The sequence below is a fragment of the Halichoerus grypus genome, chromosome 3, assembly GCF_964656455.1.
Source record: "Halichoerus grypus chromosome 3, mHalGry1.hap1.1, whole genome shotgun sequence".
Lineage (NCBI taxonomy): Eukaryota > Metazoa > Chordata > Mammalia > Carnivora > Phocidae > Halichoerus > Halichoerus grypus.
Window position 1 is genome coordinate 124,981,440 of NC_135714.1, and position 13,266 is coordinate 124,994,705.

The window sequence follows — 13,266 nt, forward strand, 5'->3', positions numbered from 1 at the left end:
ATGGTATATTTTTCAGGAATTGTTTCTATGCATATTTGATAATGTAAATAAACCATGCAAATTTCAGGAATTGCTCTTATATATATTCACTAGTGTAAATAAGCCAATACCAACTTACATGCATATATGTATATCTCTATATCTCTATGTCTGTCTATTTATCTAATCTATCATAAATGTATCTACATATCTATCTATTCATTCTAAATAAACATGTCTTCTTCACTCACTTAATAGTGTTGTAACATCCGTTCTGCCATTAAATATACAGCCAAATCCAAGGGTGGAATTAAAAATATTTAATGACTGGTATTTCATGGGCACCAAGCAATGAAAGGACAGAATGTAGTCCAGAGGTTTATTGCTGTGGCAGGCATCAGTCCTTTAATTGAGAGAGCAGGGCAGGGCTGTGGTCATCCTAGAGGAGGGGCTGGGAGAGTGTCCAGGCCCTGGATAGAACTACCCAAAGGCTACAGAAGCATTTCAGTATTTTAATGCCTAGTTTATATTTTGGGGCAGGCAAGCCGAATTCAATTCTACAGTCATCATTTTTAGTTATTGTATTGTGTTCCATGGTGTGGTAGGGTAGAATCATGCCTCTCGCCGACCGCCCCCCCACAATGTCTCACCCAATCCCAGGAACTTGTGACTAATGAGGAGATACCACTCCATGATCATATTACATTATATGGCACAGTTGACCTAAAGTTAGGGAGATTATGTGGGTGAGCCTAATCTAATCACTCAAATCCTTAAAAGCAGAGAAATTTTCCTGGTTGTCACAGAAGGAAAATTGGAGCGTCTTGAAACCTGGGAAGGACTCCATGCACCGTTGCTACCTCTAGGAATGAGGCAGCTCTAGGAAGGACTGCTGGTTGCCTCAATTGGTGAGGGTGGCCCTTGGCTGATAGCCAGCAAGGAACAGAGCCCTCAGTCCTACAGCTGCAAGGAATTGAATTCTGCCAACAACCTAACTGAAGGTGGAAGCAGCTTCCAGCCCAGATCTGTCGGATAAACAGCCCGCTCAGCGGATACCGTGATTTGGCCTTCTGAGGCCCAAAGCAGAAAATCCAGCCAAGCCAGCTTAGACTTTTGACTGGCAGAACTGTGAGGTTAATAAATGAGAGTTGTTTTAAGCTGCTATATTTGAGTAATTTATTACAGCAGCAATAGACAATTAATATCCCTAGTATGAAGGTACTATAAATTATTGGACCCATTATTTATTATTGGGAATTTAGGTTGAATCTACGTATTATTTGTTTGTTCTTATGCTAGCATGAGAAAGGAACTTTGATAATAGCATTGTACCTTCATCATTTCTCACTTGTCTGATTATTTCCTGAGATAAATTCTTAGAAAGGAAATTGCAGGGGGAAAGAGCTTTTAAAAGCTTTTGGTACCTACTGTCAAATCACTCTAAGATTTTTTTTTTCTTTTTACAATTTACATTTTTACCCCTGTTTACTCACTGTTGTAACACTGGTTATTTTTATTCTTTTTAATTTTTGATCATATAGTAGGCAAAATACTGGTATTACATTGTTGTTTTAATTTGTATTTCTTTGAACACCAGTGGATGCAGAACATGTTTAAAAGTTTAGGGATTATAAAGTGGTGATAAGCTTATTGTTCTCGGATGCCAAATTTACTCACCCTGGTAAATTCTAGATTGTCAAAGTGAATAATTATTGAGAATTATTTAAAAGAAATTTTGAGTTAATTCATATACACACTCACACACACACACCACACACACACACATATATATATATGCTCAAAATTCAAAATTTGGGAGACAATAACTTCATAGAATCAATTGCAGTTTCATAAAGTTTACAGGTATGATTCTACAGAACTCTTATTTCAGATAGAGCTGGAGAAGTTAGATATAAAAGCAAGATGTTTGGAAAGAAAAGCAGTTTTTGGTGGAGTAGTAATTAAACCTTCAGCATTGGAGCCTGTTTCTTTCTTTGATTTTCAGTCAATTTAGATCAACTTTTTTAAATATAAAAATCCCATAATACATGGCCACACTACTCTCCATAAAATAGTTTATAATTTTTATGGTATGTGTGTGTGGGTGGAGGTGAGATAAATATCTGTCAGTGATAATGATAATGTAATACCTTTCTTTAAAAATACCTGGGCAAAGTAACTTTGCAAAGAAAGCGTTAAAATTATTCACCTTAGTGGAAGTCATGTTCATTTTTTTTCCTAAATATGCCCTGTATTTTACCTTTACATGCGGCTCTTGAGAGTGAAACAAACATGTCTCTGTTTTCTACATTTCTGTATATGCCATCATCCCTGTGTAGATATGCGTATCACTCCTGGCAGGGAAAAGGAAGGCCCTAAAAGGGAAGAAGGGGGAGGAGGGAAGAAAGATAAAGGGTCCTTTAAAAATTAGATCAATACGTATCTACCAGGATATTTTCAGTGTCACCTAAAATATGGGAGCACAAAAATATTTGTTTATTGTAGCCTGGGATGCATTTTTTGAAACAACTTTTGGGGAATCTTACTAAAGAGTATAAAAAACAGGGGCGCCTGGGTGGCTCGGTCGGTTAGGCATTGAACTCTTTGATTTCTGCTCAGGTCGTGATCTCATGGGGGTCAGGAGATTAAGCCCTGCAGCAGGCTCGGCACTCGGGGAGTCTGCTTGGGATTCTCTCTCTCCCTCTCCCTCTGCCCCTCCCTGCGGCTCTCTCTCTGTCTCCCTCTAAAATAATAAATAAATAAATAAATCTTTTAAAAACAAAAAACAAAAACCAAAAAAAACCTAAAAAAAAACCCAGAAAAACCGTGATGTCGTAGAAAATTTTAAAGGAGAAACTGAAAACTAAAGTAATTATAGCACATTATGGAATGTTGTATTTTAGGCACGTTATTTTGATAAAAAAGGGTACTAGAGACCATTGTAAATACTTCCACATTCTCAGTGAGTGGTCCTTGCAGCACTATTTATGGGAAGAGCCTTTTATAAAGAACTCGCACTTGATGTAATTGTGATTTGCATCTGTCATCATGAAACCTTGCTTTTGTTTTCATATATGTTTTCAGTTTCACAAATAAAAATGACTCAGATTGAAATTTAAGGAGAAACCATCAAAGAAACCTTTTGATTAGATGCATCAGAAGGGATAGCAAGGTGACTGGCATTTGATTGTATATTCTGGTTTCTGTTGACCTTCCCAACAGGTATACGTTTGATCTAATTTCCTGAAGTGTTTGCAGAGTTGTGGGCATTTTGATTAAAAATATTCTCGTAAAACTTTCCAGACATATTTTTAAGGTATCTTAAAATTAAGAAGACACTATCATAAAAGGCTGTTGTTACAGAACAAGCTTCAAGAGGAAAAAAATAAGTATTTGTAATTTGAACTTAGAACTTCAAAGCTAGAACTGTTCTTGGGAAGGGAAAAAGTTTTCTCATGGCTAATCTTACTATTTATTTATTTATTTAAAGATTTTATTTATTTATTTGAGAGAGAAAGAGCAGGGCAAGGAGCAGCAGAGGGAGAGGGAGAAACAGGCTCCCTGCTGAGTGCAGAACCTGCCATGAGGCTCCATCCCAGGACCCCGAGATCCTGACCTGAACAGAAGGCAGACGCTTAATTGTCTGAGCCACCCAGGCACCCATAGTTTTGCTTTTTAAGTAGAGTCATATGAGATAGGGAATTTTTTAATGAAAGTGGTTAAGGAAACACTTTACACCAGGGCAGAAGAATCTTTTTTCTTTAATATTTTCTATATTAAAGTTTTTTTTTTAAGGTTTTTAAAATTTATTTATTTGACGAGAGAAACACAGCTAGAGAAGGAACACAAGCAGGGGCAGTGGGAGAGGGAGAAGCAGGCTTCCCGCCCATCAGGGAGCCCGATGCGGGGCTCGATCCCAGGACCCTGAGATCATGACCTGAGCCGAAGGCAGACGCTTAATGACTGAGCCACCCAGGCGCCCCTATATTAAAGTTTTTAATTTAATTAAATATTTAATATAAATATTAAAAAATCATACCTACAGCATATATAGTCTTACATGTGGAAAAAATTTAACCAATACAGAAGTATAAAAAATAAAATCATTCCCAGTTTCCCATTCCCTAGAGATAATCGAGTTCACATTTGGGTTTAGATTATTTAAGACCTTTTTCTATACTCATACATATATACATATCCACAAGTACACACAACTATGTTTAAATAACAGTGTGATCAGGCTGAATTTACTTTATAGCCACGTGCCCCTTTTTATTTTTATTTTTTTAAGTCAGATTTATTGTGTTATAATTGATGTAGCAAAATTCATCTCATGTATACAGTTCAATAACCTTTGAGTAGTGTATATAGTTGTACAATCAAGATAGAGAACTACAATCAAGATAGAGAACATTTCTATAGCCCCCCAAATTCTCTCATATCCTTTTATAGTTACTTCCCTTCCTCTATGCCCTGCTCTTGGCAGCCATCGATCTGATTTCTGTTCTGCAGTTTTGGCTTTTCTTATAAATGCAATTTTTGTGATTGCCTTCTTTCATTTAGCATAATGCTTTTGAAATTCATCTTGTTATATTTATTAACAGTTGCTTTCATTTTATTGCTGAGTGGTATTTCATTCTATAAAATATACCACAATTTGTTTATCTATTCACCAGTAGATGCATATTTTGTTTAGATCTAGTTTTTGGCCACTATGAATAAAATTGCTATAAATATTCACCTACAGGTCTTCACGTAGAAATTTGTTTTCATTTCTTTTGGGTAAATAACTAAGAGTGGGTTGCTGGGTCCTATGGTGTGTGTTTAAATTTGTAAGGAACTACTAAACTGTTCCAAAACAGCGGTACAGTTTTGCATTTCCATTAGTGATTTTGAGAGTTCCACAGACCTTTTTTTTTTAAAGATTTTATTTATTTATTTATTTATTAGAGAGCGAGAGAGAGAGAAACGGCATGAGAGGGGAGAGGGTCAGAGGGAGAAGCAGACTCCCTGCTGAGCTGGGAGCCCAATGTGGGATTCATCCCAGGACTCCGGGATCATGACCTGAGCCGAAGGCAGTCTCTTAACCAACTGAGCCACCCAGGCGCCCTCCACAAGAACTTTTGTTGGGGCGCCTGGGTGGCTCAGTCGTTGGGCATCTGCCTTCGGCTCAGGGCATGATCCCAGGGCCCTGGGATCCAGCCCCACATCGGGCTCCCTGCTCAGCGGGAAACCTGCTTCTCCCTCTCCCACTCTCCCTGCTTGTGTTCCCTCTCTCGCTGTCTCTCTCTCTCTCTGTCAAACAAATAAATAAAATCTTTTTTTTTTTAAAAAAAAAGAACTTTTGTTGATCAACATCTTTTCAACAGTTGGAATTGTCAGACTTTTAAATTGTAGCTATTTTTAAAGGCACATAGTGTGATATTGTGGTTTTCATTTGCATTTCTCTAATAACTAATGGTGTTGAGGATCTTTTCATGTGCTTATTTGCTATCTATGTGTCTTCTTTGGTGAAACGTCTTTTCAAATCTTTTGCCTATGATTTAACTTTACATTCTTTGTCTTATTGAGTTATGAGTCTTTATATATTTGTATATAAGTGTCTTATATATATACAAGTCCCTATCAGATAAGTTCTTGCAAATATTTTCTTCCAGTTTGTGATCTTTTTGTTTTCCTTTTTAAAGAACTTTTTAATTTTTCTAATTTTATTGACATATAATTGACATATAACATTGTATCAGTTTTAAGTGTATGACATAATGACATATATTGCAAAATGATTACCACAGTAAGTTTAGTTATCATTCATCATCTCACATAGTTACAAATTTGTTTTACCCCTTGTGATGAGAACTTTTAAGATCTACTCTGTTAGAAACTTTCAAATATATGATATAGCATTGGTAACTATAGTCACGTTTTACATTATATCCCCAGAACTTATTTTATTATTATATTTATTTATTTAGATTTTATTTTTAAATAATCTCTATACCCAACATGGGGCTTGAACTCACAAACCCAAGATCAAGAACTGCATGCTCCACTGACTGAGCCAGCCAGGTGTCCCTTATTTATTTTATAACTAGACATTGGTACCTTTTGATCACCTTCACCCATTTTGAACATTATCCACTCTCTGCCTCTGGCAACCACCGATCAGTTCTCTATATCTATGAGTTTTTTTGTTTTTTTGATTCCACATATAAGTGAGATCATATAGTATTTGTCTGACTTATTTCACTTACCATAATGCCCTTAAGGTCCATCAATGTTGTTGCAAATGCCAGAATTTCTTTTTTATGGCTGAATAAAATTCTATTTTATGTATGTGCATGGAATAAACGATATATGTATGCTTACATATATATTTTCTTTATACATTTATCCTTCAATGGAAACTTAGGTTGTTTCCATGTCTTAGCTATCATAAATAATGCTGCAATGAACATAGAGGGGCAGATATCTTTTGAGATAACAATTTTCCTTCTTTTCTCCACATCCTTACCAAGACTTGTTATCTCTTGCTTTTTTGGTAATAGCCATTCTAACAGGTATGAGGTGATACCTCAATGGGTTTTGATTTGCATTTCTCCGATGATTAATGATGTTGAGGATCTTTTCTTTTCTTTCTTTTTTTTTTTTAAGATTCTATCCATCTATTTGACAGAGAGAGACACAGCATGAGAGGCAACACAAGCAGGGGGAGTGGGAGAGGGAGAAGCAGGCTCTCCGCCGAGCAGGGAGCCCGATGCAGGGCTCGACCCCTGGACCCCGGGACCATGACCTGAGCTGAAGGCAGACTCTTAACAACTGAGCCACCCAGGCTCCGAAAGAAAGAAAAAAGAAAGAAAGAAAGAAAGAAAGAAAGAAAGAAAGAAAGGAAGGAAGGAAGGAAGGGAGAAAAGAAAGAAAAAGAAAGAAAGAAAGAAAGAAAGAAAGAAAGAAAGAAAGAAAGAAAGAAAGAAAGAAAAAGAAAGAAAGAAAGAAAGAAAGAAAGAAAGAAAGAAAGAAAGAAAGAAAGAAAGAAAGAAAGAAAGAAAAAGAAAGAAAGAAAAAGAAAGAAAGAAAAAAGAAAGACTATCCTTTTCCTGTTGTATATTCTTGGCTCCTTTGTTGTAAATTGATAACATATGAATGGTTTTATTTCTGAGCTCTCTATTCTTTTTATTGATCTGTCTGTTTTTATGCCATTATGATGCTATTTTGATTATTATAATTTTGTAATTTATAATTTTGTAATATAGTTTGAAATCAGAAAGTGTGATGTTCTTCTTTCTCAAGATTGTTTTAGCTTCAGAGTTTTTTGTGGTTCCATAGAAATTTTAGGATAGTTTTTCTATTAAAATACCATTGGACTTTTGATAGGGACTGCACTGAATCTGTAGATTGCTTTGGGTAGTAAGGACATTTTAACAATATTAATTCTTTCAATCCATGAGTACAGAATTATCCATTTATTTGTGTTTTCTTCAATTTCTTTTATCAATGTCTTATAGTTTTCCGTGTATAGGTCTTTCACCTCCTTGCTTAAATTCATTCCTAGGTATTTTGTTCTTTTAGATGCCATGGAAATATTTTCTTAATTTCTCTTTCTGGTTAATTATTAGTGTATAAAAACATAACTGATTTTTGTATATTGATATCATATCCTGCAACTTTACTGAATTTATTATTAGTTCTGAGAGTTATTTAGTGGAGTCTTTCGGGCTTTCTATATATAGAATCATGTCATCTACAAATGTCATCTGTTACTCTTTCCTTCTTTTACTTGCCTAATTGCTGTGGCTAGGACTATGTTGAATAAAAGTGGTGAGAGTGGGCATCCTGTCTTATTCTTGATCTTAGAGGAAAAGCTTTCAGTTTTTCACCATTGAGTATGATGTTTGCTATGGGCTTGTCATATATGGCCTTTGTTATGTTGTGGTATGTTCCATCTATACTCACTTTGTTGAGTGTTTTTATTATATATGGATGTTAAATTTTGTCAAATGCTTTTTCTGCATCTACTAAGATGATCATATGATTTTTACCCTTCATTTTGTTAATATGATGTATCACATTAATAGATTTTCAGTTTTTGAATCATCTTCACATCCCTGGAATAAATCCTGCTTGATCATGGTATATGATCTTTTTAATGTATTGTGTTCAGTTTGCTAATACATTGTTGAGGATTTTTGCATCTATGTTCATCAGGGATATTGGTCTGTAATTTTCTTTTCTTCTAGTGTCTTTGTCTGGTTTTAGCATCAGGGTAATTAATGCTGGCCTTGTAAAAGGAGTTTGGCAATATTCTCCCCATTCTATTTTTTGGAAGAGTTTTTTTTTTTTTTTTTTAGATTTTATTTATTTATTCCTAAGAGAGAGAAAGAGAGACAGAGGGAGAAGCAGGCTCCCCGCCGAGCAGGGAGCCTGATGTGGGACTCGATCCCAGGACCCTGGGATCATAAACCAAGCCAAAGGCAGACGCTTAACCATCTGAGCCACCCAGGCACCCTTGGAAAAGTTTGAGAAGGATTGATCCTAATTCTTTTAAAAATATTTAGTAGAAGTGTCCATCAACTGATGGATGGATAAAGATGTGGTATATGTATACAATGGAATATTACTCAGCTAGACGGGTGATGGGTATGGGGTATTAGGAGGGCACTTGTTATGATGAGCACTGGGTGTTATATGTAAGTGATGAATCACTAAATTCTACTCCTAAAATCAGTATTACACTATATGTCAACTAACTAGAATTTAAATAAAAATTTGGAGAGAAAATAAATAAATAAATAGAAATAAAAAATATTTGGTAGAAATTAACAGTGAAGCCATCAGTCTTGGGCTTTTGTTTGTTGGGAGGTTTTTGATTACTGATTCAATCTCCTTACTAGTAATTGGTTTATTCAGATTTTCTATTTCATGATCAGTATTTGTAAGTTGTCTGCTTCTAGGAATTTCTCCATTTCTTCTAGATTGTCCAATTTGTTGGTGTATAATTGTTTATAGTAGTCTCTTATGACCTTTTGTATTTCTGTGTTTTCAGTTGTAACATCTACTCTTTCATTTCTGGTTTTGTTTATTTGAGTCCTCTTCCTTTTTTTCTTGGTGAGTCCAGCTAAAGTTTTGTCTATTTTATTTTTTCAAAAAAACCCATCTCTTATTTTCATTGATCTTTTCTATTGTCTTTTTAGTCTCTATTTCATTTATTTCCATTCTGATTTTTGTTATTTCCTTCCTTCTACTAACTTTGGGTTTCATTTGTTGTTTTTCTAGTTCCTTGAGGTATAAAGTTATGTTGTTTGAGATCTTTTTTTTTTTTCCTCTTAATGTAGGCATTTATCACTTTGAGCTTCCCTCTTAGAACTGCTTTTGCTGCATCCCTTAAGTTTTGGTGTGTTGTATTTCCATTTTCATTTGTTTCAAGGTATTTTTAAAATTTCTTTGATTTCTTTGTTGACCAGTTGGCTGTTCAATAACAAGTTTAATCTCCTCATATTTGTGATTTTTCCAGCTTTCTTCTTGTAATTGATTTCAGGTTTCATACCATTGTGGGTGGAAAAGATGCTTAATATGTTTTCCACCTTAAACTTTTAAAGATGTGTTTTGTGGCCTAACATATGATTTATCCCAGAGAATGTTCCATGTGTACTGTTTCTTTTGGATGAAATGTTCTGGATATGTCTGTTAAGTCCATCTGGTCTAATGTGTCATTTAAGGCCAAATGTTTCCTTATTGATTTTCTGTCTTGATGATCTATCTATTGATGAAAGTGGGGGTATTAAAGTTCCCTAGTATTATTGTATTGCTATCTATTTCTCCCTTTAGGTCTGTTAATATTTGCTTTCTATATTTAGGTGTTCCTATGTTGGGTGCATAAATATTTACAAATGTTATATCTTGTTGTTAGATTGTTCCCTTTATTATTACATAATGTGTTTGTCTATTACAGTCTTTGACTTAAAGTCTATTCTGTCTTATATAAATATAGCTATCCTAGCTTTCTTTTGGATTCCATTTTTATCTAACATTCTTTCCCATCTCTTTACTTGCAGTCCTGTGTATCCTTAAAGCTGAAGAGAGTCTCTTGTAGGTGACATATAGTTGGGTCTTGTTTTTGTTTTAAATCCATTTAGCCATTCAATGTCTTTCGATTGGAGTATTTAGCCCATTTACATTTAAAGTAAGTATTGATAGATCGGACTTTTCGCCACTTTTAAACTTGTTTTCTGGCTGCTTTGTAATTCTTTTGTTTCTTTCTTCTTCTCTTGCTCTCTTCCTCTGTGATTTGATGATTTTCTGTAGTATTATGCTCATATTCCCTTATGTTCTGTGTAACTACAATAGGCTTTTGCTTTGTGGTTACCATAAGCTTATAGCAGTTTATTTTAAGCTGATAACAACTTGAGTTCCACTGCTATGCTCTGTCCTTTTTCTTAGATTGTCTTTTTCTTTTCCTCTTATTCTTTCTCCTCCTTTTCTTCTTAATCTTCTTTCATAAATTATTTGTTTTATGAGCATTCTTTTTTTTATTGTTGTTGCAAACTCTTCTGCTCTGTCATTGGTCTTTTAATTTTGTTTAGTGACCTTTTCACTGTATGAATATTTTAATGTAATCACATATGTTGTAGTCATTGTTAATTCTGTACCTGACCTTGATTTCTTAATTACAAAGGCATTCTCCAACCCAAGATTAGAAACACGAGCCCCTCTGTATATTTATAGTTCTATCTGATCAGAGAACATGAGATGGGGAACACTAGATTTTGCTCTTATATAGAAAACCAGTGGTTTCAGCACATTTATTATGGTAAGACACATTAGGGGAGGGGCCTAAGACTGAAGAATTTTCTTAATCTTTTAAAATTGACATGGACACATTTTGTTATACAGTTGATCCTTGAACAAGGTGGGGGTTAGGAGCACCAATCCCCTGCACAGTCAAAATCCACATGTAATTTTGACTCCCCCAAAACTTAACTACTAATAGCCTAATGTTGACTGGAGGCCTTACTGATAACATAAACAGTTGATTAAAACATATTTTGTATGTTATATGTATTATATAAAGTAAGCTAGAGAGTAATAAACTAGAGAAAAGAAAATGTTAAGAAAATCATAAGGAAGACAAAATACACAGTACTGTACTATATTTATATATTTAAAATGCACATATAAGTGGACCTACACAGTTCAGACCTGTATTGTTCAAGGGTCAACTATATACAATCAGCTAAAAGTATCATAAAATATGGTTCTACACAGTGTAATGTTGTAATAGTGTAAGAAATATATATTTGGTCTTTGTCCCTGATTCCTGGCATAGAGCTTCTAATGTAATACAATAAATTAACATTTGGGTTTTGTCCCTGGTTCCATAAACAGCTCTAGAGAGCTAAAGGTGAAAGGAACATCTTTTGTTATAATATTTGGTTTTTGTCCCCAGTTCCTGAAATAGCTCTGGAATGATAAAGGTGAAAGGATCATCTTTTGTCATTCATAACAAGCCCCTTTCAACTACACTGGAGTTTATGTTAATGAGATGACTTTTGGAAAGCCCTTAAGGATGGGGTCTGTTTGCCAGGGGAGCCAACCATGTGATTAGGGGGTTGAAACTTTCAGCCCCATCCCCTGACCTTTGGAGAGGGGAGAGGACCTGGAGGCTGAGTTAATCAATGATTTAATCAATCATACCTATGTTGTGAAGACTCCATACAAGCCCCAGGACTTGAAAGGATTTGGAGAGCTTCTGGGTTGGTGAATGCACAGAGGTGCTGGGAGGGTGATGCACCCAGGGAGGGCAAGGAAGCTCAGGCCCCCTCTCCCTTACCTTGCCCATGTATCTCTCCTATTTGGCTGCTTATCTTTTATTGCATTTTTCATAATAAACTGGCAATGTAAATATCTTTCCCTGAGTTCCATGAGCTGATATAGCAAATTGTTGAAGTTAAGGAAGGGAGGTTGTGGGAATCCCCAGTATGTAGCCAAGTCAGTCAGAAGTATAAGTGACACCCTGGGACTTGTGACTGGCATTTGAGGTGGGAACCAGTCTTATGGAATGATCCCTTCATCTGGGATCTGTGCTAACTCCTGGCAGTTAGTGTCAGAATTGAGTTAAATTGTAAGACACCCAGTCAGTATCTATTGAGACTTGAAGAATTGCTTGGTGTGTAAAACCTCATTCATTCGGTGTCAGAAGTGGTGTGAGTAGAGGAAACAGAAGTCTCCTTTACAGAGGTAAAGTTTGCTTTACCTCTGTAAAGGAAACTGTTTTGAATGGTACAATATGAGAGTTTTTACTGCTTATAATCCTTTTATTTATGTCGAAAAAACTTCCTGAAATTGTAATAAATATTTTCCCCGTATTTATTCAGCATAGATTTCCTTAAGTTTAAAACGACTTTCGCATTAGATACAACTGAATTTTGATTCTATAATAACACTCTTCCTTGTGGAATAGTGGATAAGAAGAAAATTTTACAGTTTGTTCTAAGAATAATTGTTGATATTTCTCAGCATTTGAGATGTATTATTATTTTCATGAATTTAGATGATTTAGATTAAATTTGTAGTAGTACACTGCAATACAAAATACAATCTAAACATAGTCATAGTTTTATTATAATTCTATCTGTATTACTTGTAACATACTCCTATTACAGTTATCAAAGATGAAGGTGACATGATAAATTTCTTCTTGCTTTGTTGCTGAGTCCAAAGCTGGTTTAAGTCTCATTTTTTTGATTATCTGGAAATCTGAAATAAATAAATTACAAGATTTAATTTTACATTGAGGCAGAAAGTAAAAACAGTCACTTGAAAGACATTTTGTTTTTTGTAATTTTCAGACATACCTTAAAAGATGAAAAACACTTAACATTATGTGATATTTAAAAGTAAATCTGGGATTTTTTTTAGATAGTGTTTCAGTATTATCAAGTACTAGATGAAATTATTCTTCTTGTGTTTGGAGAATCAGTTTATACTTAGACTCTTGCCTACTTTGTATGCAACAGAAACTTTTTACTTGATTTACCATACCTACTACATTCTTCTTCCAAATTTTCTGGGACTTGACGTAAACTTTCCATTGTGGATTTTCTAGATTCTCCTACAGGAAAAAAGATGTAGAAATTTAATGGTTTATCACAAATACAATTTACAGTTATACTGAGCTTGAACCTGGGAATCCCTTTTCAGGGATATCTACCCTTATCATCTGTATGATAGAAGTCTATGTATCACTTATGTCACCAAGGCAGATTATATTGGTCAAAGATGGCCACAATATCT

At 34.9% G+C, this 13,266-nt stretch overlaps 1 protein-coding gene across 1 annotated transcript in view; it reads right to left on the reverse strand.

Moving 5' to 3' along the window:
* Positions 1-12,524: 12,524 nt before the first annotated feature.
* TTC29 (tetratricopeptide repeat domain 29) overlaps positions 12,525-13,266 on the reverse strand; it is a 261,685-nt gene continuing 260,943 nt past the window's right edge. Inside the window, exons 12-13 of the mRNA XM_078068212.1 lie at positions 13,015-13,084; positions 12,525-12,729 (exon numbers count right to left, since the gene is read on the reverse strand). Coding sequence (XP_077924338.1) covers positions 12,699-12,729; positions 13,015-13,084 — 101 coding nt within the window. The 3' untranslated portion in view covers positions 12,525-12,698. The remainder of the gene's footprint in view (positions 12,730-13,014; positions 13,085-13,266) is intronic.